Genomic DNA, 27,637 nt, shown 5'->3' on the forward strand with positions numbered 1-27,637 from the left:
GGTTTGTGTGAGTGACCATAACTTACACAGTGGGTGGGGATGAGTGACAGTAGCTCACATTATGGGTCAGACTAACAATAACTCACACTGTGGGTGGAGGGTGAGTGACAGTAACTCTCATGGGGGTAGGGGAAGAGTGAGTGACTAAAACTTACATGGTGTTGGAATGATGGTTAACTCACAATGTGAGTGGGTCAGTGACAATAATTTATCCTATGGTGAAGGAATGAAAGTAACTCACACTGTGGTGGGTAGGTGATAATAACACACTGTGGGTGGGCAAGAGTGATAGTAACCCAGATTGTAATGGGTCAGAATAACACAAGCTGCGGATGGATCAGAGTGACAGTAATTTACTCTGGTGGGTCAGAGTGACATGAAGGCCCTGAATTTTCATGGAGTTGTGGAGACTCTAAAGGCATTTAAAAATGGCAGGTGGGGTCCGGATGTGGAATTCCTGCCCCTATTTCTGACAGATTCCATTTTTGGCGATAGGGGAAAGGGGGTGTGCCATGACTTAGAGGAAACCTGAACTCAGCAGAGCCAGTGGAACTCAATGTTAAGTTCAAACAGATCCCATTTTTTTCCTAGCAAGGGATTTAACCCGCAGTGAGGGAATCATAAGCTTTTAGAGTAGACGTAAATGCTCTTGAAGGGCAGATAAGGTCTGTAGATAAGTTATGATGTCGAGTTATTTAAATCCCCAGCCCTTTAAAAGTTAAAGAAACTGGTTGCCTGTGTCAGCGAGAGTTGAGAAACACTGTTCTAGCAGTTGCAATAGATGTTTGTTGACAATTCCCCAAGAGCTCTCATTATGAATGCTTTCCACTAGCTTTAATTATCTCACTGGGGAGTCCTAAATTCAGTTTGATTGACAGCTTAATCTTTGATGTGAGATTATGAATAGAAGTTTGTTTTTATAATGAATTAAGCATTTCAGGGGATTTAAAAGTTAATAACATTTTAATAAAATTTTAAATAGGTAGTTAGATTCTTCACTAACAAGGCAGTGAAGGTTATCGGGGGTAGGGAATGAGGAGTTGAAGCCTCAGTCAGGTCAGCCATGATCTTATTGAGTGGTGGAGCAGGTTCGAGGGGCCAAATGACCTGCTCCTGCTCCTAATTCGTATGTTCCTGAATAGGGTTTTTTTTCCCCTTAATACAGTGAAGGCTGTAATATACATTTAGACCTTTATTATATTTCATCCCAACATGGCTCTTGAGGTCTGCCCATGGTGGCTACAGGGTGATTTGGCATGGTGGGCATAAGGGCCAAGGGTGATGAGGGCTATAAGGGGCCATGGGGATGGGTGGGGGACATGGGTTAGCATGAGTTGGCATGGTGCATGGAGATGGCATGGGGAGTGGGTGGGGGTGATGGGTGTGAGGGATGAGGGCTAGATGGTCTAAAATTGAACAAAACAACTGCCTCCGATCTATATCTCAGGGTGATGGGCCCAACTCTATCCTTCCCCTGTTCCCCTCAAGAACAAAGATTGCTCTCAGGAGCGAAAATCCAGGCCTAACTCTCACTGTGGTTGGTCAGTGACCACAACTGACATTGTAGGTTAGGCCCTCACCTATTGAGTTCATGGCGAATCTGTTTATAGTACTGGAGGTTCCTCTGGATAGCTTCCAGCACTAGGCAGAACTCTTCATACGTGGTGAGGTTGAGATTCTCCAGAGAGCTGTACTTCATCGGTTGTTGCTTGTGAGCCATGTTGATCTGCTTCATACAAACGTTTAGATGGATCAAGTCCAAACGCGGGCTTGATTCACTCTCATCCTTCAAGTGAAACATTAAAAAAATTCAGAGGACACTTTTATAGGCAGAATAGCTCTAGGTCTTAAAACTAAAATTAAAATAACATATACAGGCAAAAAAAGTAAACATTGGTTAATAATTGGTTAAAGCATATCAGTCCATATCACCAATCAGTTACCATGAAATTTCAAAATCTCGTTTCATTCTCATATAAACCCAATTTGAATGCTAGACCCAGAAGTGCACCTATCAACCTCTTATTCTATAATTCATGATGTTAATGATCACTTTATAATGAAAGCTGCTGTTGGTAACTGGAAACAGAAATTGATCCTCTCCTTAAAGAATGTAGCTGAGTTATCATTTTAAACAGTTATGATTTTCTTGTGCTTAGCACCGAATAACAGTCCTATAAGTGATCCATTGTTCCCTCTGGAATGGAGGGTGTTCATATAGATGTGATATCTGGTAAGGTAGCAGTGCTCAGGCATTGAATCGTAATTTGCTCACTGGGATTTTCGTCAGCTGTCTCATGTCTCCTTAGTCTTTGGAAGATGAATCGCTTTTAGACCACGTGGCTTAGGCCATGATTTATGAAAAAAGATTATTAAATGAGAAGTTAAATACTAGAAAAATGGATGTTTCATTAAATTTACAACAGCAAACTCAAACCTGAGTGCAAAACGGTGCAAGAAGCAATGTTTCACCGGTCCTCCTAGTAACATCGAGCCTGAGTGGGCCAGTTTTAGCAACCCAGAACATTGACAAGAAGTTGGGCTCAAGAATAGAACTGCCAAAGGCTGCTGAATATATTTATCTGACTAAGCATCAAACTGTCAATCAACAATCGAAAGATACAATTTGACTGGCTTAAAAAATCTGCTAACAGAAAACTCAATTCCATTTATCCTTGAACAATCATTTCTGCCTCTGTAAATTGAATTAAATAAAAAATCTGGAATTAAAAGTCTAAAGATGATCATGAAACCACTGTTGACTGTTGTAAAAACACATCTGGTTCACAAGTGTCCTTTAGGGAAGGAAATCTGCCCTCCTTACCTGGTCTGGCCTACATGTGACTCCAGACCCACAGTAATGTGGTTGACTCTTAAATGCTCCCTGAAATGGTTTAGCAAGCCACTCAGTTGTATCAAGCCGCTAGAAAGTCTCAGAAAAGGAATGAAACCGGATGGACCACCTGGCATCGGCATAGGCACCGGAAATGACAATGGCAAACTCGGCCCTGTCGACCCTGCAAAATCCAACTTACTAACATCTGGGGGCTAGTGCCAAAATTGGGAGAATTGTTTCACAGACTAGTCAAGCAACAGCCTGACACAGTCATCCTCACGGAATCATATAGATAATGTCCCAGGCTCCACCATTACCATCCCTGGGTAAGTCCTGTCCCAGCAGGACAGGCCCAGCAGAGGTGGCAGCACAGTGGTATACAGTCAGGAGGGAGTTGCCCTGGGAGTCCTCAACATCGACTCCAGACCTCATGAAGTCTCATGGCATCAGGTCAAACACGGGCAAGGTAACCTCCTGTTGATTATCACATACCGCCCTCCCTCAGCTGATGAATCAGTGCTCCTCCATGTTGAACACCACTTGGAGGAAGCACTGAGGGCGGCAAGGGCACAGGATGTACTCTGAGTGGGGGACTTCAATGTCCATCAACAAGCATGGCTTGGTGGCATCACGACCAACCGGACTGGCCGAGTCCTAAAGGACATAGCTGCTGGACTGGGCCAGCGGCAGGTGGTAAGGGGACCAACAAGAGGGAAAAACATACTTGACCTCATTCTCACCAACGTGCTTGCCGCAGATGCATCTGTCCATGACAGAATTGGTTGGAGTAGCCACCGTACAGTTGTTGTAGAGTTGAAGTCCCACTTTCACATTGAGGATACCCTCCATCGTGTTGTTTGGCACTACCACCATGCTAAATGAGATAGATTTTGAATAGATCTAGCAACTCAAGACTGGACATCCATGAGGCGCTGTGACCATCAGCAACAGCAGAGCTGTACTCCAACACAATCTGTAACCTCATGGCCTGGCATATCCTCCACTCTACCATTATCATCAAGCCAGGGGATCAACCCTGGTTCAATGAAGAGTGCAGGAGGGCATGCCAGGAGCAGCACCAGGCGTATCTAAAAATGAGGTGTCAACCTGGCGAAGCTACAACACAAGACTACTTGCATGCCAAACAGCATAAGCAGCAAGTGATAGAGGTAAGCGATCCCACAACCAATGGATCATATCTAAACTCTGCAGTCCTGCCAAACCTAGTCGTGAATGGTGGTGGACAAATAAACAATTCACTGGAGGTGGAGGCTCCATAAATATCCCCATCCTCAATGATGAAATAGCCCAGTACATCAGTGCAAAAGATAAGGCTGAAGCATTTGCTATAATCTTCAGCCAGAAGTGCCGAGCGGTTGATCCATCTCGGCCTCCTCCAGAGGTCCTCAGCATCAATATCCAGTCTTGGGCAGACAAGTGGCCAGATAAGTGTCAGGCAATGACTATCTCCAACAAGAGAGAATCCAACCATCGCCCCTTGCTGTTCAATGTCTTTGCCATCACTGAGTTCCCCTCTATCAACATTCTGGGGGTTGCCATTGACCAGAAACTGAACTGGACTAGCCATATAAATAGTGTGACTACAAGAGCAGGTCAGAGGCTGGGAATCCTGTGACGAGTAACTCGTCTCCTGACTCCCCAAAGCCTGCCCACCATTTACAAGGTACAAGTCAGGAGTGTGATGGAATACTCCCCACCTGCCTGGAAGAGTCCAGCTCCCACAACACTCAAGAAGCTTGACACTATCCAGGACAAAGCAGCCTGCTTGAGTGGCACCACATCCACAAATATTCACTCCCTCCACCAGCGACGCACTGTAGCAGCAGTGTGTACCATCTACAAGATGCTCTGCAGGAATTCACCAAAGCTTCTTTGACAGCACCTTCCAAACCCACCACCACTATCATCTAAAAGGACAAGGACAGCAGATAGATGGGAACATCACCACCTGGAAGTTCCCCTCCAAGTCACTCACCATCCTGACTTGGAAATATATTGCTGTTCCTTCACTGTTCCTAGGTCAAAATCCTGGAGCTCCCTTTCTAACAGCACTGTGGGTGTACCTACACCACATGGACTGCAGCAGTTCAAGAAGGCAGCTCACCACCACCTTCTCAAGGGCAACTAGGGATGGGCAATAAATGCTGGCTCAGCCAGTGAAGCCCACATCCCGTGAATGAATAAAAAAAAGGCTCCCAGAGACAACATCCTGGGCTGAGAGACTGTCAAAGGCCACTGATTATCATCTGTTAATACCTACAGATTCTAACACCTCACCTTTCGGAGCCCTTGGCAGTATCATTGTGACCATACAGCTATCAATATATGTGAATGGGGCAACTGAAATTGTCCTAACATTTCACCCAAGCATGTGAATGTAACTTCTATTCCAACACAAGGAACAAAGTTTACAGTGATTAGTTTAAAATGGTCATCTCAAAAATGTGATAAAAAATATACAAACTTTAATAAATTTTTATTTCATTAAACAGGACAGATTTCTGATTTGGCACCAAGGCTCTTATCATACACATCAGGGCATGTGTGACAGGGTCATATAACAGGCCAGTCAGAATGATTCAGGGTAGTATGAGCTCTGACGCTTGTTACAAATGCCATGTTAACAAGATGCTGATGAGTTGCAGTTATTTTTAAATTATGCCCAATTTTTGGTGAAATGTGCTTTGTCCCATGCACTGTTTGTTTAGTGAGATGTCATATACAGTGGTGTAGTGCCAAATTTTGAGGTGCAGGAGCTCCAAGAAAATGTGCTGGCCATGTCATTTCTAAACCTACTATTATGTTGTTTTCCTATGTATTAACCATTTGAGTTCTTAAACTTCAGTAAAACTATGCTATTTAAGTGAAAAATATCAGTGCCTGTAGGCATTTTATTTTGAACGATGTGGCATTTTGAATCATAAGTCTTTAGCATAGCTAAAATTTCATTATGCAACAGTTTAATTATTTAATTTAAGCCTAATAAAAACATGAATTACAGAAAACTTACTTTTGACTGGGGAGTGTTACATGGAGGAGAAACTGCTTTTCTTGATTTATATTTATAACCTAGACCTGGATGTACAGGGTACAATTTCAAAATCTAAAGATGATGCAAGACTTGGAAGTATTGTAACTGTGAGGAGTATAGTGATAGACTTCAAAAGGATACAGACAGGCTGGTGGAATGGGCGGACACGTGGCAGATGAAATTTAATGCAGAGAAATGTGAAGCGATACATTTTAGACGGCAGAGCGAGGAGAGGTGACATAAAATAAAGGGTACAATTCTAAAGGAAATTCAGGAGCAGAGGGAAGGGATAGATTCTGACCCGCTTCCCCAGGTTAGTGGGTTGGGGGCTGTGGAGCAGCCTCTGTGGGGGGGCATTTAAATACAGGGTGCAAACCTGCAGTCAGGAGCTAGGGCTGAAGAACTGTCACCAAGCAAGATCCCCTCCCTGGTGAATCCTCAGATAATAGGATTCATCATTCACTAAATGAACAAAGTGCAAGCAGATCAGTGCAAAGTATTGTTCCCCTTAGAGCTAACTTCCTCTCTTAATAACACCAGAGCCAACGCCAGAAAAAACACAAGTGCAAAATAGATGCTGCAACTCTGAATATTTTTAGAAAACAGAAAATGCTGCAAATACACGGCAGATCTGGAAGCATCTGTGCAGGGAGAAACAGAATAGCTTCAAGTCTATGACCTTTCCTAAGTTCAGTACTGGAAAATGTTTAAGAGATGCAACAGTTAAGAGCATATCATGGGCTAAGTTAAGCTTTTACAAATGTGCCTAATGGAAAGATGTCAGTGATAAACTAACCGAAAAAAGTTCCAGGAATCGACTTAGATGCCTGAATGGGTTTCCAAAACTGCCTGATGTTGGCCATGTTGTCAGTCAGTCACGTAACATTCACTCAGTGATCAGACAAATGCAGTGTATGGAACACAATGTTACAGTAAATGCAAAGAGAGCCATAGTAATGAAAGATGATCCCAACTCCCCCATACACAGTTGAGTGCAGTTTACCCACCTTAATACAGGATACAGAGGCCTTGAAACAAAGTGGTAAATCCTGTTCATGTTGCAAGCCTTACCTGAGCAGGTTTTTCCTGTAAATCACTCAATGCTTTGACGGTGATGTTAGGAGGTAAAGTGAAACAGTTCCTGTTATTATTCTTTCTGTCATTAAACAGTCCAGTAGTTATTTTTAAATAAAAAACTAAAAAACAAAATGCCCAGGAACTTCCTGAATTTGAAACACTGAAAGGTAGGGAGTAAGGTTCATTTTCTTTGCTCTGCCCAACCGACCCCACCACTGTGAAACTTTTTCACCAGTCAGGACACTCGAAAAACTTTTTATAGCCAATCCCAGTGCGCACGTAACTTTTGGTCCAGATTGTAAAATTGGTGGGGGAAGGAGCGTGCAAAAAATATAAGGACACTGGTTTAAATATTAGGTTAAGTAGCTACATTCTCTTGCCACCTTCAGGACACATACAAATTGTTTTATACTTGGCACTGTAGTCTAAGTATGTATGTTTTTGGTAATTAACATTTCCCTAGTTGCTTTAAAAACGTAAATTGCATTCAGGTCCCCGATCGCTGACATTCGTATTCTTGATGCTAATTTTGGACGGTTATACATTCTAACTGTTGTAGCTTTCCCCCTATTTGGATATTGCTCAATTAACACATTACTGCTCCACAAAAATGTGCCAAGACATCCGAACAGTGCAAAGGGAATTCTCAAAGAGTAACACATGGTGAGAGGACACATGCCAGTGGATGCATTGAATTGTTTTCAATGCTGCTGCTCCTTTGGTTTATATTAATAAACTTTGTATTAATAATGACAATAACTTCAGAACTACGTTTTTAGCGTCCTTTGTTACAATTTTTGTTCATGTGGTTTATCTGGTTTGGGACCCTTTGTAACTTTTCTAGTGCTGCCTGGTTGTAAATTGAAATTGTGAAAAACGGATGGTGCTGGCAATTTTTTCCTACTTCTTGGTTTAATAGTCTGAGCAAACTCAAAAGAATGATTCAGTGGCTCACCAGTAAATAAACGGTCCAATAGTCAGAAAAATAATTAACTACTGGGATTGCTCATCTGTAGTTTAAAATGTGTTTAAAAGGATGAGCTGATTCTAAGTCTTCCACTTCAAGTCTTTACTGTGCATTCTTCCAGAACAAAATAATCAATTCCATCCTTTTAAAAAAAGTCAATACTTTTGAGAAAATTACAGAAAACATTTAGTTTATCTATGCTTTGGTTCATTGTAAAGTTGACATTTATGGAACCAAATAATGATACCCACTCCCCCTCCAACACTTCCAACCTCCTCCCCATTCCTCTCACCCCAACAGCATTCTACCCCCCAGCAACCTCCACACCAGCAGCACAGCAATGAGTGAAATTGACCTGACAGACCGGCTTCAAAGAATCAGAATTCTAAGTCAGGATCTAGGGCTGAGGAACTGTCACCATGCAAGATCCCCTAGCTCCTGGACCCCGGTGTTTGGAACCATCTGCACCCCCCTCTCCCAGGCCCTGGTCAGAGGTGCCAGAGCGTGCTCCAGCAACACTACATTCTTGGCCATAAAGCCAGATGGTGCTGTCTGGCCTGTGCAGATGCTGCATGCAACATTTCAGCCACGTGGTGTATAAGAACAGCTTTGTGATCATGATTGGCGCAACCTTTCCCCTAGGCAGAACACATTGCCTCATTTCAGCACCCTCTTCCCTCCCCATGACAGGAGCAAGATAGAATTCATGGATAGTCATGAATTCATTGTCCTACTGTCCTGCAGCTTTAGGCCTTAAAATAACAATGCAATGAATCTGCAAGTCTGCTCGTCAAGGTGGGATATGTTAATGCTGGGGAATGGCACACACCTGGGGCAGAACTTTCAGGTCGGCGGGCTGGCACGATCCCAGGATCGATTGGGATGACTGCAATTTCATGCTGGCAGGCCGAGCATGAAATACAGCTTCCCAATGGTCGGGAAGGGCCTGGTAGGGGCCTGTCGGCTGCAAGGTCCAATGGCGACCCGGCAGCCAGTTTAAGATGGCACAGGCATTCCCTGGAAGGCTGCCAGCGACGAACACATCTTCAGCATTGTGACCACAAAGTTATGACATCAAGTGTGGCTGCAGATGCCAGGTGGGAGGGCAGGTTGGATGGGCACTCGGCCACCCCTGGTTTTTAGATGAGTGCCTCGTGGTCCTCCTGGAGGAGGTGGCACCCATGTCCCCAGGCATGGCAGAAGGAGGCCACTGCAAAAGAGCTTGGGAGGAGGTAGCAGTGCTGGTCAGCAACCATGATGTTGTGCGGTGCACCTGGGTACAGTGCTGCAAGAGGTTTAACAACCTCCTGCGCTCAAGAAGGGTGGGTACTGTATTAGCATGGATCAGTGTGTTGGAGTGTTGAGGACTGGCCGTCCCCCCATGGAGTTCAGGGGTGTTAGAGTTTGAGTGCCAACTGTCAATGACACCGGAGCTGGCCAAGGGGGTGAGCCCTGGCTGCTTGGGCTGAGTGCATTGCGGCTCAAGGGCCACAACTTGGATGTGCCCTGCAAGGTGCTCCTCAGGTGGGGTTGGCTTGGCTGCAATGGCGCTGCAGGTAGAGAGTGGACTAATGCATGCTCCTCTGTCCTTTCAGGACAAGACGGCCCATAACAACATTGAAAGGTCACGGACCGGCAGAGGCCCCCAAAACCTCCTAATCCTAACTAGGTATGAGTAGGACACCTTGGAGATGGAGAGCCGGCAGCACCTCGGTCAATCGGCTGTGGAGAGGCTGGGATGTCAGATGAATGTAAGAGTGCAGTGCACAGAGGTCAGGGTTTCGGATAGTGCAAACATTTTTGTGTAGTCTCATCATTGATGGGAACCTCAAAACTGGATTCCCCATTGATCATTGAAAGACAATGGCATCATGATGCCATTCATTGCATCTCCATTGTCTCACCAGGATGCCTGGCATGCACAGTAACAGTGTGATGACTTAAACTAATGACATGTTGTTGTTTTTCCTTAGGTTTACCACCACGCACCCAATCACAGGATCCTGATGACCCACGCCTGATGCCAGAGGACTGCCAGGCTCCACATACAGCCACTCACTGAACCAGGCACCAGTGCAGATACCAGCACCTCAGTGGGTGTTAGATCAGCAGCTAGAATGTCGGTGCACATTGGTGAGGGCACTTTACACTTGCTTGAGATGCATACGGAGGCAGATGTGCCTGCCTCGCATAGTTGGAGCACTGCTGGAGGCCAGGACGATGCTGAGTCAAAGGCAGACGATGAGACTCCGGAGTTATCCTTTAGGCGGCAGATGCTAGATGTCCAGCGAGATGTGCAGGAGGATCTGGTGGAGATCCATGTATGCGTGCCAGAGTCTCCGTTATGGAGGAGTCCATGCAGAGCATCAGCACTGTGTTGTCTCTCATGGCCGAGCACACTGCCTCCCACATTGAGAGAATGGCAACTCTCATGGAGATGCAACTCCAGGAGCAGAATCAGGGGTTCCTGGGGTTATGCTCAGAACTGCAAGCCCTCACACAGGCAATGATCTCAGGTAGTCAGTGTCAGTGTGGCAGCTAGGTGCCCGTCCATCAATGGTGAGCAGGGGGTTCCAGAGCAACCTCACGCTGGCGCCCTAGCTGCTTCTTGTCTCTGCGGGTTCCTCTCAGGGAGCTCTGGATGACAGTAGCAGCTCCTCCACCTCTTTGCCAGTGACCGTGGCATCTGATGTGGCTGCGATGACTGGGGAGATGCCAGCCATGGCATGGCTGCTCCCTCCCAGGCAGGGCCAGCATAGGCTCCAATGCCAGGAGGATGACCGCCAAGGTCCTCAAGGTCAACAAGACATCATAGTCAGCAAGCTGCCTCCAATGCTGCTGCCAGCGAAAGGGGGAGAGCCAAGACATAGCACTCGCTAACAGAAGTTTAAGGCACCATGGGCACAAGAGGGACTGGTCAGGGGTGATCTTCTGTTATGCAATATTTTGTTTATGTGTACTGGTCTGGGGTTGAAGATCAGAGAAGGTTCTGTTAATTTGTTTGGACTGTCTAATGAGATTTTTTTTTTGTCATAATGACCTGAGTATGCTTCACCTTTTTTATTTATTTGGTGCAGGGTATGCCAGTATGTAATGCTGGACATGGATGGCTCTAAACTTTATTGCATAGGCACTGAGTGGATTTTGGGTTTAAAGGGTCATTTCAGACATCCAGAATGGAGATGGCAGCCTTGGCATGAGGTGGGAACGGTTATTTGGCAGCCTAGCTGAAGGAGCATTGGATCAAGGTGTCGCTGTCACCCTGCAGGTTACAGAGGTCTGCCTCCACACCCTCAGCATCCTCCTCACTGTGCTCCTCTGCTGATTCACTACTGGATTCATCCTTTGTGGCCTGTAGAACTGCGTCAAGATCCCCTTCCTCCAGTGGGTTCCCCCTTGCCAGTGCCAGATTGTAGGGAGTACAGCATGGAAGCATGATCAGTGACATCCACTCTGGGGGTATTATAGTACTCTCCCTGAATGGTCCAGGTATTGGATGTGCATCTTCAGAAGACCTATCTATCATCACCCTTGTGGACTCCTATTATAATGTTGCTCTGCCTCTGTTCTTGGATAGTGGAGAGAAGTCATAAGCCACCTGTTCAACAGATAGCCCTTGTCACCCAGGAGCCATCCATCCAGTCGGGCTGGAGCACTGAAAAGCCTCTGGGAGCGCCTCAGGATGTATGCGTCATGGGAGTTGCCAGGGTACCTTGCACAGACTTGCAGAATATGCATCCTATGCTCACACACTATCTGCACATTCAGGGAGTGGAATCCCTTTCTGTTAACAAAAGCATCCGGCTGACCTGCTGGCATCTTGATGGCCATGTGTGTGCAGTCAATAGCACCCTGGATGCAGGGGAACCCAGCAATTGCTGCAAAGCCTCTGACTCGCTCAGCCTAGCCAGCCTCGTCCATACGGGAATGAATGAAAGTCAATACTTGCCTGAACAGAGCTTCTGTCACCAGCTCGACGCAACTAAGGACAGATGATTGCGAGTCTCCAACACAGATCCCCCACTGACCCCTGTAAAGAGCCGGATGCATAGAAATTGAGAGCCACTGGCATGGGGCATCCACCCACATAGTCGGAGGTGATCTCAGGCCCAATCATCTTGACAAATGGAGGTCACTGTCTCCCTTGAGAGGCAGAGCCTCCTTTGTCATTGCAACTCAAACATATTGAGGTAGCTGCATCACCACTTGTAAATCCTGGCAGCAGGATAGTGGAGGCTTCTGCGGTCCCTTCCGCCTTGGACTACCTGCTGGCCCTGCGCACCTTATGCCTGTGCCTTTCCTCCCACAGGTCGCTCCCCTGGAAGCTGCATTGGGACATGTGGCCTCCTCTCCCTTCTGCCCTGCTCTTCCTCCTCAGAACAGGTGCCTCCAGTGGAGACCACAATCCTCATTACCAGGGTCACAGAAGGGTCTGAATCCTGGAAGGGTCCATATGGTCTGAATCCTCCAGGGGGCCTTGGAGACATCAATGAGTCCTGAAATGAAGCCTGGAAATGCTAAGAATGAAGCCCTGAATAGAGATGAAGCCGCCAAGTACCAATAAGCAACCAGCAGCAAACTTCCAAACTCCTCACACTGGCATTGCTGCTGACCCTTTTTATCCCGTCCTTGGGTGAGGTTTTCCAAATTGTTGGCTGCCTGCATGCCCGTGTGACGAGCACGAAACTACACGGGCAATGAAAATCGGTATCAATTGCTTTTTTAATGGCCTTAAGTTGCCTAATTGATGGCGGGCTTGGCTCCAAAACCTGCGCGCGTGTGCCGACTGAAATATTGTGCGTGACTTCATGTTTGATCGGGTCGGGCGCATGCCCGCCCGATCAGCGTAAAATTCTGCCCCTGGTGTCAGTATCAAGTTCCTAAGGTGAAGTGCAGCACTTTGTGACTTGTCAAATCTCTCCCAAATATGTGCTTCAGCCACTATGTTAAAAGCACTCGGCAGTTGGACACTTTTCCACAAGAACATAAGAATTAGGAGCAGGAGTAGACCACATGGCCTGTTGAACCTGCTCCGCCATTCTATACACTCATGACTGATCTTGAGGGCTTCAAAGCCATTTTTTCACCCATTCCCTATATCCTTTAATTCCCTAAGGGACCAAAAATCTGTCTATCCAGGACTTAAATGTATTCAATGATGAAGCAGTCACTACCCTCTGGGATTGAGAATTCCAAAGAATTGCAACCCTTTGAGTGAAGTTATTTCTCCTCATCTCACTCCTAAATGATGACCCCTTATCCTGAGATTGTGCCCCAGTGTTTTACACTCCCCACCTGGTGGAAACAATCTCTCAGCGCCAACCCTATCAAGCCCCCTCAGAAATTTGTATGTTTCAATGAAATCATTTCTCAATCTTCTAAACTTCAGAGAATATAAACCCAATTTACTGAACCTCTCATCCACCTCCAATGCAAGTATACTCTTTCTTACCTGTGGAGACCAAAACTGCACAGAGTATTCCAGACATGGTCCCACCAAAACCATGTACAACTCTAGCAAGACTTCTTTATTCTTGTACGCCTATCTCTTTACAATAAGGGCCAATATTCCATTGTCTACATGAGCTGAGCCATCATTATGGCCATTTTCAGACTGCCTCTCTAGTGCTAAATTAGAGGTAGTTATGTGTATATGTCCATTCGAAAATTAACTTTAGATGGCCAATTGCATTTCACACAGGACCCTTACAGACAGAAACTTTCATCCTAAATGTGTGGGCTGGAAAGTACGGTTCTAAAGGGGCATTCCATGATAGCATTGTACCATTAGATATCTTGCATCTTGGCTCACATCATACCTCAGTTAGCAGACCTGATTCATCAGCCAGTATATGCTTCTTCTCCTCCTGCTCTAATATTGCCTCCTCCAGGTTTGAAGTCACTGCAGCAACCATAATGTTCGCAAAGATAAAAGCTGCTCCTATGATGAAGGTGAAGAGATACAGTGCGCCCCAGTACATTATCACTCCGTCCCTTAGCCTGGAAAGAAGACAATTTTGTGAATGTCAGCACTTCTCAGTGTTGTAGTTTATTGTGGCGGGCGGGGGGGGGGGGGGGGGCGCTGCTGGCAGTGGATAATGTCCCAAGTAGTCAAGTATGACATGCTCCAGCATCTTTTACTCAGCTTGTCTTATAGTTTTAGGACCCAGGAAGGTCTGCGTAGACCTCAAACTATGTGACAGAATGAATGAAAAGATTATGGTCACAGCTGGTCATGGGAATGAAATGATTTCCACTGGTCATATATTTCAAACTCACATACCAGAAAAAATCAGCTGATCTGCCAATTCTATAAAAGCAGGTCTGAATTTATCCTTTCAGCACATTGCAGATTAAAAGGTGTGATGTGTGCACCATAAACAGAAACTGTAAACTACTTGTACAGGAAATATGCACCATTTGTGTATATCATTGTACTGCATTTGCCTGCAAGTGTGAATGTACATGTGCATCTGCATATCACCATAATGGTAGCTGAAGGACAATGAATGAGAGAAGTTAGATATGGTATTCCATGGGCTTTGAAAGCAATCGTCCAGCAAGAACCAAATTTCAAAACTAGCCCCTGATCTTCTGAGCCTGGGTTCCTTGAATTGTCACCCTTGCAAATTCTTGTACTACTTATGATGGGCAGAATTTTTCCATCGGTGAGTTGGGGGCGGGGCCTGCTCGCCGATGCAAAAATGCCACAGGATGATGTTGGAGGGAACCCACCCCATTTAAATATTCAGGAAGGCAGGGGGACAGTGCAATCAGCTGTCCGCCCGCCGACCTGTCAATGGCCAATTGAGGCCATTGACAGGGTAGTTAAATCAATTAAAGGCCCTGCCCGTCCAACCTTAAGGCTGGCGGGCAGGCCAGGAGCCCCAGCGGGCTTCTGAAAAAACATGAAACCTCATCCACCGGCGGGATGAGGTTTCATGTCGGTTTTAAAAATCTTTAATAGAGTTTCTGTGATATTTATTAACATGTCCCATCTCATGTGACATTGTCACGAGGAGTACATGTTAATACTTTTTTTATTTTTCTATTTTTAAACTTTCAAACACTGTCAGCGCTCTCCCTGAGGCAGCACTTAGTCTCAGGGAGATGTGCGCTCTTTCGACCGCATGCATGAAAGAGCGCACTCTGGCAGTTGGGGAATCCCTCCTCTGCCCTGCACAGGAAACGCATAGCGCTTCCTGTCGGGCAACCCACTGGGCGGGCCTTAATTGGCCCGCCCACTTGAAAGGGCGATGGGGCCCATTTCGGCAGCGATGATTGGCTGCCCAACTGCCCCTGAGCCAGTGGGACCCGTCCGCCCATCAAGGGCAAAATTCTGCTCAATAAGTCTAACCTTCACCTTCAGTAAATACAGTTGGGTTTGTCGCACAGTGCAGGTATTCTGAGCTGTTCCTCTCATCTTTGGAGCTGCTTTCTTGGAACTGTTGCAGTTCTGATAGGTAGAGTGCTCCAGGACTTTGACCCGATGATCACAGAATCACAAAATCACAGAGTGCAGAAGAGGCCCTTCAGCCCATCGAGTCTGCACCGACATGTGAGAAACACCTGACCTACCTACCTAATCCCATTTACCAGCACTTGGCCCATAGCCTTGAATGTTGTGACATGCCAAGTGCTCATCCAGGTACTTTTTAAAGGATGTGAAGTAACCCCGCCTCCACCATCCTCCCAGGCAGCGCATTCCAGACCGTCACCACCCTCTGGGTAAAAAAGTTTTCCTCAGAGCCCCCCTAAACCTCCTGCCCCTCATCTTGAACTTATGTCCCCTCGTGACTGACCTTTCAACTAAGGGGAATAGCTGCTCCATATTCACCCTGACCATGCCCCTCAAAATCTTGTACACCTCGATCAGGTCGCCCCTCAGTCTTCTCTGCTCCAACGAAAACAACCCAAGTCTATCCAACCTCTCTTCATAACTTAAATGTTTCATCCCAAGCAACATCCTAGTGAATCTCCTCTGCACCCCTTCCAATGCAATCACATCCTTCCTATAATGTGGCGACCAGAACTGCACACAGTACTCCAGCTGTGGCCTCACCGAGGTTCTATACAACTCCAACATAACCTCCCTACTTTTGTAATCTATGCCTCGATTGATAAAGGCAAGTGTCCTAATGCCTTTTTCACCACCTCACTAACATGCCCCTCCACCTTCAGAGGTCTATGGACACACGCGCCAAGGTCCCTTTGTTCCTCAGAACTTCCTAGTGTCATGCTGTTCATTGAATGCTTCCTTGTCAAAGTACTCCTTCCAAAGTGCATCACCTCACACTTTTCAAGGTTAAATTCCATCTGCCACTTATCTGCCCATTTGACCATCCCATCTATATCTTCCTGTAGCCCAAGACACTCAACCTCACTGTTAACCACCCGGCCAATCTTTGTGTCATCCGCAGACTTATTAATCCTACCCCCCACATAGTCATCTATGTTGTTTATATAAATGACAATTAATAGGGGACCCAGCACAGATCCCTGTGCTACACCACTGGACACTGGCTTCCAGTCACTAAAACATCCTTCTGTCATCACTCTCTGTCTCCTACAACTAAGCCAATTTTGAATCCACCTTATCAAATTACCCTGTATCCCATGTGCATTTGCCTTCTTTATAAGTCTCCCATGTGGGACCTTCTCAAAGGCTTTGCTGAACTCCATATAAACTACATCAACTGCACTACCCTTATCTACACAGCTGGTCACCTCAAAAAATTCAATCAAATTTGTTAGGCATAATCTCCCTCTGACAAAGCCATGCTGACAATCCTTGATCAAATCTTATCTCTCCACGTGGAGATAGATTCTCTCCTTCAGAACTTTCTCCAATAGTTTCCCTACCAATGACATGAGACTCACTGGCCTGTAGTTCCCTGGCTTCTCTCTACAACCCTTCTTAAATAGCGGAACCACATTAGTTATTCTCCAGTCATCTGGTACCTCCCCAGTGGCCAGAGAGGAATTAAAAATTTGGGTCAGAGCCCCTGCGATCTCCTCCCTTGCCTTCCTCATCAATCTGGAACACAAATCATCCGGACCTGGAGATTTGTCCACTTTTAAGCCTGCCAACACCTCCAATACCTTGTCACACCCTATATCAATTTGCTTAAGAACCTCGCAGTCTCTCCCCGCCGAGTCCGATACCTTCATCCTCATTCTCTTGGGTGAAGACAGATGTGAAGTATTCATTTCCCTGGCTCCACCCATAGATTGCCCCCTTGGTCCCTAACGGGACCTACTCTTTCCCTGGTTATCCTCTTTCCATTGATATACTTATAGAATATCTTGGGATTTTCCCCACTTTTACCAGCCAGACCTTTCTCATATCCCGTCTTTGCTCTCCTGATTGCTTTCTTAAGCTCCACCCTGCACTTTCTGTACTCCACTAATGCCTCTGCCGATTTGCTTCCCTTGTACCTGCTAAAAGCCTCTCTTTTCCTTCTCATCGTAACCTGAATATCTCTGGTTATCTATGGTTCTCTGGGCTTGTTACTCCTTCCTATCACCCTAGAGGGAACATGTTGAGCCTGTAAACACTCCATTTCCTTTTTGAATGCCCCCTACTGCTCCTCTGTATATTTCCCCACAAGTGGCTGTTCCCAGTCTACCTTGGCCAGATCCTGCCTTATTTTGCTAAAATGATGATGAATGAAAGGCAATATATTTCTAAATCAGGATGGTGTGTTACTTGGAGAGGAATTTGGATGTCATGGTCTTTCCATGCAACTGTTTCCCTTGTCCTTCTAAAACTTCTCTAACACTAAACCATGCGCACACAGTAAAGAACAATAAAACACAGGCCTGGGAATATGTCAAGAGGACAATGGGACTTACACAAATTCTTCATAAATTTGCACCCATCCATCTTGTGTGATGCAGATAAACAGCGAGTACATAGCTTTTTCCAAACTCCCAAACGATTCTGGAACATTGGTGCTAAATATGATCACCCCAAACACAGCGAATACCTGCAAAAGGAAATATCTCATTTTATGCAGCTTGAATGAGATAATTTTGTAGCTGACAAAGTAAAATAACCAATGCCCACGGCGCAGGGCAGCTGAAGAAAGTTAAGTGAAATGAAATGAATATAGCTTGAAAATTACACAATATACTATTGTACAAACACTTTAGGTGGAACTTCCAACTTTGGCAGGGATGAAGAACATAAGAAATAGAATAGGAGTAAGCCATGCAAACCCTCAAGCTGCTCCGCCATTCAATAAGATCATGGTTGATCTGCTTGTGTTTTGAATTCCACATTCCCATCTACCCCCGATATAGATTCCCTTGCCTAACAAGATTCTATCTACCTCTGCCTTAAAAATATTCAATGCCCCTCCTCCACCACCTTCAGAGGCAGAGTTCCAAAGTTGCACAACCCTTTGAGAGAAAAAAATTTCTTCTCATCTCTGTCTTAAAAGAGCGACCCCTAATTTTAGAACAGTGCCCCCACAGGAGGAAACATCCTTTCTCCTTCCACCTTGTCAAAACAAGTCGGGATCTTATATACTTCAATCAAATCACCCCTCACTCTTCCAAACTCCGGTGGATATAAGCCTAGTCTGTCCAACCTTTCCTCATAAGAAAACCTGCTCTTTCCAGGTATCAATCTAGTAAGCCTCCTCTGAACTGCCTCCAACAAGTTTACTTCCTCAAATAAGGAGACCAAAACTGCACACATGTTCGAGATGCGGCCTCACTGATGCCCTGTATAACTGAAGCATAACATCCTTACTTTTGTGTTCAATTCCTCTTGTAATAAAGGATAGCATTCCATTAGCCTTCTTGATTACTTGCTGTACCTGCATACTAACTTTTTGTGACTCATGTCCTAGAACACCTAGATCCCTCTGCACCTTGGAACTTCGCAGCTATTCTCCATTTAAGTAATACACTGCTTTTTTATTCTTTCTGCTAAAGTGAACTACACATTTTCACACTTGAAACTCCATTTGCCAAATCTTTGCCCAATCATCAACCTGTCTATATCCATCTGCAACTTTCTTATATCCGCTTCACAACATACCTTCTGACCTATCTTTGTGTCATCTGCAAATTTAGCTACCATGCCATCGCTCCCCTCAACTAAGTCATTGATGTAAATTGTAAAAAGTTGAGGCTCCAGCACAGACCCCTGCAAGAGTCCAGTCGTCACATCCTGCAATCAGAAAAAGATCCGCTTATGCATGCTATTTGTTTTCTGCCAGCCAGCCAATCTTCTATCCATGCTAATATGTTATCCCCTACACCATGACCTTTTATTTTCCATAGTAACCTTTGATGTGGCACCTTATCAAATGCCTTCTGGAAATCCAAGTGCAGGATGACTACATGCTCTCCTTTATCCACAGCGTATGTTACTCCTTCAAAGAACTCCAATAAATTAAGCATGATTTCTCTTTCATGTTACCAATTATCTTGAGCTTTTCTAAGTGCCCAGCTATAACCTCCTTAATGATGGATTCTAACAACTTCACCACGACAGACATTAAGCTAACTGGCCTATTGTTTCCTGTTTTCTGCCTCCCTCTCTACTTGAACAGGGGGGTTATATTTGCTAATTTCCAGTCTGATGGAACATTTGCAGAATCTAGTGAATTTTGGAAAATTAACACCAGTGCATCTACTACTTCATTAGCCACTTCTTTTAAGACCCCGCATGTAGTCCAGGAGCCGGAGACTCGTCAGAGAGCAGCTCCATCAATATTCTCAATACTGCTTCCCTAGTGATTGTAATTTCACCCCCTGATATTACTGGAATGATTTTTGCATCATCTATAGTGAACACAGAAGCAAAATATTTGTTTATTTAATTTTCCATTTCCTTATTATCTACTATTAACTCTCCACTCACTTTCTAGAGGACCAACACTCACTTTACTTACTCTTTATTTTTTAAATACCTGTAGAATCTCTTGCTATCCATTTTTACACTTCTAGTTAGCTTCCTCTAATACTCAAATTTATTTCTCCTGATTAACATTTTAGTTAATTATATTCTGACCAATCATCTATCCTGCCACTCATCTTTGCATAGTTATATGCTTTTTTCTTAAGTTTGATGCTTTCCTTAGCTTCTTTAGTTAACCACAGATGGTGGGTCCACTCCTTAAGAGTTATTGTTTATATTAGGAATATACTTATTCTGAATATTCTTAAATGTCTGCCACTGCTTCTCTATTAATCTATCCTCTAGCTTAGTATCCCAGTTCACTTCAGCTAGCTCAGCTTTCATGCCACATAGTTGCCCTTATTTAAGTTTAAGATACTAGTGTTAGACCCAGCCTTCTCCCTTTCAAACTGGATGTAAAAACAGGTGCAATGGAAATAGTTGAAGTCTGTGGAAAGGATAACTATGCAAGGCTTCTAAGCAGTTTATGACCTCCCCATCAAAGTTGAATTTCTCGATGTTTATCTGTCATTTAATGAAGGTTCTGGTTAAATAGCAGAGTGGGGGTGTTTGATATAAGTATATCCCAATTTTACTATCCAGTGTTATTTCTAGGCTACTTCAAAACCAGGGGCCTCCAGTCAGCCTCCTTTTCTCCCCCTGCAGGTTTTGGCTCATTTTATATATTGGTTTAGCATCCAATTTTGACCACAATTAGTCCAAGTTAGCTTCTGGCCTTAGATCATGTTAAATGCTATTTTGTGGCACAACTTCCATTTCTTGTTCATTTTCTGGGTTACTGATGATACCAGATCAAGATTAACACTATCTTTCATGGGTGCCTTGACAAACTATATCAACTGACAATTTGGATTTTCCTACTTTACATTTGGTAGAGTCTCCAATTGAAATAATTTTATTGTTCTCACATATCCTTATTAACTATTCAAAAGATTAAAATTATCCTCATCCTTAAGCCGACCTAGTGATCTGCAGCACAGTCCTAATGTTGGTTTGGATTTTTAGTCTCAGTGACATGTACCCAGAGATATAAATACACTGGGTCAGATCCTGCTGGGGTAGGGATCTCACTGCATATGCTGTTAAGACTTTTTCCTGCATCCTTCAGCTCAAAACGTTTTGTGCTGGAACTTGCTGGAAGTGTGAGTCGATAATGGCGTAGCGAGCACAACAGGAAGCATTTGGGACTTGCGTGAATGGTAAGATCAAGAGTCTATCTCCTCTACCAGATTGAAAAAGGAACACAGAAATGACAGAGGAGGAAAAAGGGAATAGTCAAATCAGGTACAGAAGGAGAAATAAAGGGCTGATTTCAACTTTAAAAGATGGGTGAGATAGGGTTAAGTCGGGGAAATTAACGTATCAGAAAGTTGTTTCCCAACCCAAACCCACTCATTATCATAAGTGAGGCCTGAAATTGGGTGGATGAACAACCCGATCCAAGGAGACTGGAGGCACTTTAAATGTGATAATGAGGCTGTGAGCCTTAATATTATTCAGCATTTGAACTTATTACTGCTGGCCAATATGCTTCCCAACTGTTGGGGCGTTCAACAACATCCTCCAGCTGAAGAACTATTGGTTTCAGAATATAAATGCCTTTGCACTTATTTCCTGGATCCAGATGCCTGTTTGAGGAGCCTCTGCAATCAGGCACGCCCCCACCCCCTGCTAAAATACTTTTCTCCCTCCAACCAGGCCCCAATATCCCACTACCACCAGGCCACAATTCCACACCTCCACGACCTCCAATCCCTCTTATACAAGGCCTCTGACCTTCCCACCCCTCAGGCTTCCGATCACCGCAACGCCCACCCCCTCTCCCAGGAATGACAGCCCACCCAACTGAAACTCCTCCTTGATTGACATACCTTCTGTTTGCACACACCCCTATCCCCACACTGCTGACACAAACATCCCTATTGCTGCAGCCTTTACCAAGAGGCCCAGACTGTCAATCAGGCTGTCTGTCTGGATAGAGAGCTTATTGGTGACTTCTAAGGCAAACTCCACATCGTTTGGGAATAAGGAGTTTCTCACAGCTTTCTGACCAACCCGCTCCCCAGTAAAGGTTCTACCCAAAGTGAGAGAAAGAAAGATAGGATTAAGGGAGGCAATAAAATGAGATAGAAAGGAAAAGCAAGAAAAAACTGATATTTCTAAAATCTCTAAGGACAACTGACCACATGCTGAAATGAGATGAACAGTTAAAATTGCTTCCTTTCTGAGTCAGAGAGATACATTAGCATTGCATTGATAATGATCACATCATTATTACTTAAACTGTTAATATCCAGCCCTTACTTCCTGCGGCAAGTTTCATGGGAAAATTAATGTGCAAATCCAGCAATTTCTTATAAATAACGGTGAGATGAAGGGCAAGATGCCGCTTTTGCAAAGCAAGCCTGGGAGCAGTGTAAATCGAGCAGCAGGTTCTGGAGATTTGCAGTTCACACCATATCTCCTAATCCTCTAATTTGCTGGTTTATTTGCACATCAATAAGGATGTGGATCATAAACACCATTATTTTTCCAGCAAGATCTAGCCCATTGAAAGCAGCTACTCAACATTATGCTCTTGGGAGAAATGGATACAGTCTGTATATGCACAGCAGGCAACTAATTGGTCCATTTTTGAGAAGGCAGAGCAATAATTCTCGTATTAGTCTTAGTTTTATATATTTTTAAGTTGTTTCTAGTTTTTCACACTCCACAGGTGAAGCCCAGGAAGTGAAACAGTTGCCATCTGGTGCTGTTTTGTCTACAGCTGGTGTGAAGAAACAGCATAGCTAAGAAATAGGAAGCAACTTCCACAAGCTCTCAGACTCTGCGAACATAAGCTCATGCACCAGCACTTAACATCCATTGGTGTGAGCAAGAGGTACAAAAATATTAAGAACATGGACAGAGATAGCTTGTACCCTATCACAATGGCATGGATATCTAGCCTATTGATTTTGTATACTTAGGGATAGAAGATTAGAAATTAATGGATGATATAACATACAAATATTTTGTACAATAAACTAATTATCCCTGCATTAAAATAGCAGGTATGAGGGGTGTTATATAACTGTGTTTTGCATTTGCATATGATATTATCCTGAGTAATTTCCAAACTAGAATGGGCTGCCACTAAGCTCTCAATGTCTTTGGGGTTGTGGAAATGGGGCAGTAACGTAATCAAAATAGCAACGCAACATTTACCATCCTATATGGTAGGTGAGATAGGGAACCCTGGCATCTGCTTGAACACAGCTCACTTCGGCTGTCTGGAGCACAATGGGAGCAATCACTTGAAAATTGGCCCCAATGCCTTTTGTTAACTTTCTGTTAAGTGCCACTATCACAAATAGAGTCTTAGATGACAGTCACTCTCAGCCTCACACAATGATACCTTGATTTCAGACCTGACATATTGAACCTCCCCCTGCTCAGAAAAATGAAAGTAAACCACAAGTCCCATAGGTTTGTTAAAACATCTTGTCCAATAGACTTATTTGAGCCAAGTGCTTGCTCTAGACAAGTTGGGTAACTTAAGTTTCCCATAGTATTGCCTTGTTTTCTCTTAGTGTAACTGTTCAGAGTGACTATCTTCAGTGTCATTCTATGGCCATGAATGAAGGCCAGATCACAAAGAGAGTAGCAAGCCTTCATTAGCCAAAGCTGAGAGAGATTTGTGCTGTAGGAGGCCCCTAGGATGTATTATGAGTAACACCAGTGCAGATGCAAACATTACTTACTTGTACTCACCAATGTGATCAGGATGAGCAGGAAGATAATGTTGGCCATGTCGGAAACTGACTGGACGATTACCTGCACCATAATGGCCAGGCCCTGGATGGCAGCTAAACTCCGCACCATTCGCAGAGCTCTCAGCACTCTAGAATAACCAGCACAAGGTCCTTATTTAATCATAAGCCAAGAATGAAAAGCCACATGTTAGTCAAACATTTTCCAAGCTAAATAACTAGTGAATTTTTAAATGCAAATATTAATAAACTTACCAATTTTAACTTTTTACTTCATTGTAAAGTACATAATAGACTTGCTCTAAAAATGATGTTGTTCTCTAAGTTCCATGTGGAGAAAAAGCAGAAACACCTTATCGCTACATTTTGCCCTTCTTTGAAAAAGAGTTCATGATTTTTTTCTGAAGATTTTGGAGCCATTAACAAAAATGGCAATTTCATTTTGGCCTACTTTGTGCAAACCAATTTCATCAATGGCACAACTAAAACAAAATAATTAATCATAATCCTTCTTTCACACTTCAAATAACAAAAATAAATTTAACCTCTATAAATGATGAACATTTTGTTAAATGTGTCAAAATGTATGCACAGCTTTAAGGGTAATGACAAAATGAAGATTCACTGCATCATATGTGCTTATGGATTATGCAATGCAGAAAATAGCTACTTTTTCTGCACCCACAAATAAGCAATACAAAATTTGCAAAACATATAAAAGCAGACTCAGCTAGCGTGGGAAGTTAGGTGGAGCACATTTCTCCACTTAACAAAAAAGCAAAGGTAAAGCAAAAATATCAGTTTATCTTGATATGCAGATAAAGGATTAATATGGAAATAAAGCTAAGATTGTGCTGTTAAAGGGAGTAATGAAAAAAAAACAGATTTAGTACTTACATCGGAAATTTAATTCATTTCCAGGACTAAAATATCAGCTTGAGTTAATTCAAAATATAAGGCCATGGAATATATTGAGTTGTGATCACCAGAAATAAAACAATTTCATAAGCATAGAGAATTCTAAGTTATTAGCAAGGATTTCTTAAACATTGGGCCTGATAATATGGTAAGATTGTATATACCACCTGCTATGTACAATGTTAATCATATATATTACACTGAAATGCCCATATTTTCTGATTAGCTTTTATGAACTTATGCACAATGTAAAGTCAATGTCCAAATGAACAAGAGGGACTATGGGCAGAATGTACTTGCACGCAGCAGGTGGGGGTTGGTGATGAGGTAGGGGGTCAGGATCTCATCTGAAACTGAAGCGGGCTTTGATGTCAATCTTTGACTCAGTCATGGCATTAGAATCCTGCTTTTAGTTTCTCAATCAGAGAAGGCAGGCAGGATGATACCTCAAATCTGTCAAAGAAGAATTTCTAATTAAAGGGATCCCAGCAGGGGGCAGATTAGCTGAACTGTACATTGATTTCTGAGGCTTCAGCAATGACAGGAATGGAAAGAAGAATGGGGAAGGCTGCCCCAAGTCTGTGACTCTTACATGGAGGCCCTGATGCAGGATCTCAAGGATGGTAGGAAGAAGCTAGACTCTCAAACAAAGCAGAAAGTCTGCATGGAAGTGAACACCAGGAGTATGGTCCCTCAAACCTGGATAAAGTGCCACAAGAGATTCAAAAACCTCCGGAGGGCAGGAAAGGTGGTGGTATGACACATTCAGGTGTCAAAGCCCACAATCTGACTTTCCCAGCATTCCTCTGCACAGTATACAGTTCACATGTACACCTCAGAAGTTCTCCTCTCTCTCCAAAACCCCCCACCTGAATAGCCAACATTCAAGCTCATCTTTGATGCCTCACAGTCACTGTCCACAAATATCATCTTTTCCCCCTCTCCACACAATCAATTTCTCATATTCACAACTCTCTACTTTCTCTCCTTCAGAGTGCAGAACTCCAGGAAATGGTAGAGAATTAGGAGGTGCCTCCCTAATAACCACCTTGACGGCCACTGTCAATGCATGCCCACCTGACCCACTTTGAAGGTGGTCTTGTTCCAGCAGGCTGTAGATTGTAGCACCGGTGAAAGCCTGAGCCTCCTGAGACGTGGTATTCATACATGTTGAGAGAGTTGATGTACTGCCTGTAGAACCTATGTCGGTGCTCTTGCCTCCCTTAGAACTGATCTCTGTGTCCATCCCCTCCATCCTGTCCAGCTACATGTGCCTGAGGAAAAGGCGGATGGTTCTGCTGCTGGTGTTGCTCGTGCCGCTTTCAGTGTTGCTGCCCCTCTTATAACTCGGAGGTTTAAGATAGAGCTGCTTAAGCTTCTCCCATTCAGCAGTGAAGGCTGACAGCAGGGGAATTGAAGATCAAGGCAAGTAAAGTGCAAAACAGCGACCGGACTTCCTAGAAGTTGGAAAACACCAGTCAAGCAGGGAAAGCACACTAACAGAAGAAGTACTGTGTGCATCAGCCTCTCATCTAGGTAGGGCTGCAGCTATTTAGTTTCACTGTTTGAAGGTTTCTCAGCCTGTCAGTTTCATTTACCAAGCACTTCCCTCTGTGATCTTGCCTGGTTGACCCTGGTGAGTTCCACACAGCTTGGGAAACCTACATTCTGGCTGTTAAAGTCAGAATTCTGGGTTAAATGTGCAAGTAATTGCCGACTTGTATGTTAAATATTTAACTGGAAGATCCATGGGCCTCAGTGAAACCCAGAAGTGGGTGGTGTCTTGTTTTTTGTTTCAATGATGCACACAGGTCGTCAATATTGTAACGGAGCTAACTTTATTGATAACACATTTTCCTAACAGGAACACATAGCTGCAGTAACTGAATTCTAACAAGACAGGTTCCAACAAGTGCTATCTGATCTTCAAACTTTGGGTCAGGTGACACCATATCGAGTACAATATAGTATCTAATACTGGAGTCCACAACCACAGTCAGCTATTATCATGACATTTCCCTTTTTAAAAAAAAACTTTTATTCAACTCAAGTACACAAAGTCTCTTATCTATTCTTTCTCCCTCTGTTTTGATCAGTCTGTTTTGTCTTTTACTCATCTCTGTATCTCTGCGGTTTTTTCACAACTCTTCCACCGGATCTTCTGAATAGTGACAGGTGATTTTGAAGGATAAGGGGCCTGCCTTCTCCAACTCTCTGATAGCATCACCCATTGAATAGTTTTCAGGACTCTCAGGCTTTGTCTGGTTATCTGATGCTTCACTGGTGCATTCTGGTTTTTGATCTTCAGCTACACTTTCTGGTTCAGAGCAGGGTTGTGTTTCATTTCTTTTCCGTAAGAATTTCCGGTTTCTCTTGTACTGTTGTCCTTTTGGAATTTGCACTATGTAAGACCTTGATTCTCTTGTGATTCCTGTGACAACAGCAGGAGTCCATATCCCTTCATGCTGAATCCTCACTGTCTCTCCCATGTTTAGGTCAGGCAGAGGTCAGGCGCTTTGATCAAAGTACTGTTTCTGCTTCTGCTATCTCAGTTTCAGCAGGTCCTGCATGCTATAGCTCAATGGCTGTGGAAATTACATTTGGGGTGCAGTTGAAAACTTAGTTTTTAGTCTTCTCCCCATCAGGAGCTGTGCTGGAGATGATCCAATGCCTTCAAATGGAGTATTCCTGAAATCCAGGTAGGGGTCTCTTCTGTCTACCTTTGCCTTCTTCAGCAGGTGTTTTAAGATCTGCACAGTATGTTCCACCATTCCGTGACAGAGTGTTTGCAATATACATTTCCTTGCCCGGTTTGTATTTATTTGACTTGGTACTTCTGCAAATGCATTAGTAATCTTTAGATTCTTGGTGGTGCACAGTTCAGGGGCTTTTTAAGTATAGCTTCCAAGAACTTATGATCAGGCTCTATAGAAACATAGAAATTAGGAGCAGGAGTAGGCCATTTGGTCCTTCGAGCCTACTCTGCCATTCATTATGATCGTGGCTGATCATCCAACTCAATAACCTGCTCCCGCTTTCTCCCTATACCCTTTGATCCCTTTCGCTCCAAGAGATATATCTAACTCCTTCTTGAAAGCAT

The 27,637-nt window shown here is 44.1% G+C and overlaps 1 protein-coding gene across 1 annotated transcript in view; it reads right to left on the bottom strand.

Moving 5' to 3' along the window:
- The window catches only part of LOC121291165 (cation channel sperm-associated protein 4-like), a 76,573-nt gene that overhangs the window by 3,411 nt on the left and 45,525 nt on the right, over positions 1 to 27,637 (bottom strand). The window contains exons 8-13 of the mRNA XM_041212255.1: positions 23,621 to 23,750; positions 17,788 to 17,921; positions 13,752 to 13,932; positions 12,491 to 12,618; positions 8,762 to 8,957; positions 1,581 to 1,786 (exon numbers count right to left, since the gene is read on the bottom strand). Of these exons, the coding sequence (XP_041068189.1) occupies positions 1,581 to 1,786; positions 8,762 to 8,957; positions 12,491 to 12,618; positions 13,752 to 13,932; positions 17,788 to 17,921; positions 23,621 to 23,750 (975 nt within the window). The remainder of the gene's footprint in view (positions 1 to 1,580; positions 1,787 to 8,761; positions 8,958 to 12,490; positions 12,619 to 13,751; positions 13,933 to 17,787; positions 17,922 to 23,620; positions 23,751 to 27,637) is intronic.

This window comes from Carcharodon carcharias, chromosome 19, assembly GCF_017639515.1.
Source record: "Carcharodon carcharias isolate sCarCar2 chromosome 19, sCarCar2.pri, whole genome shotgun sequence".
Taxonomy (NCBI): Eukaryota; Metazoa; Chordata; class Chondrichthyes; order Lamniformes; family Lamnidae; genus Carcharodon; species Carcharodon carcharias.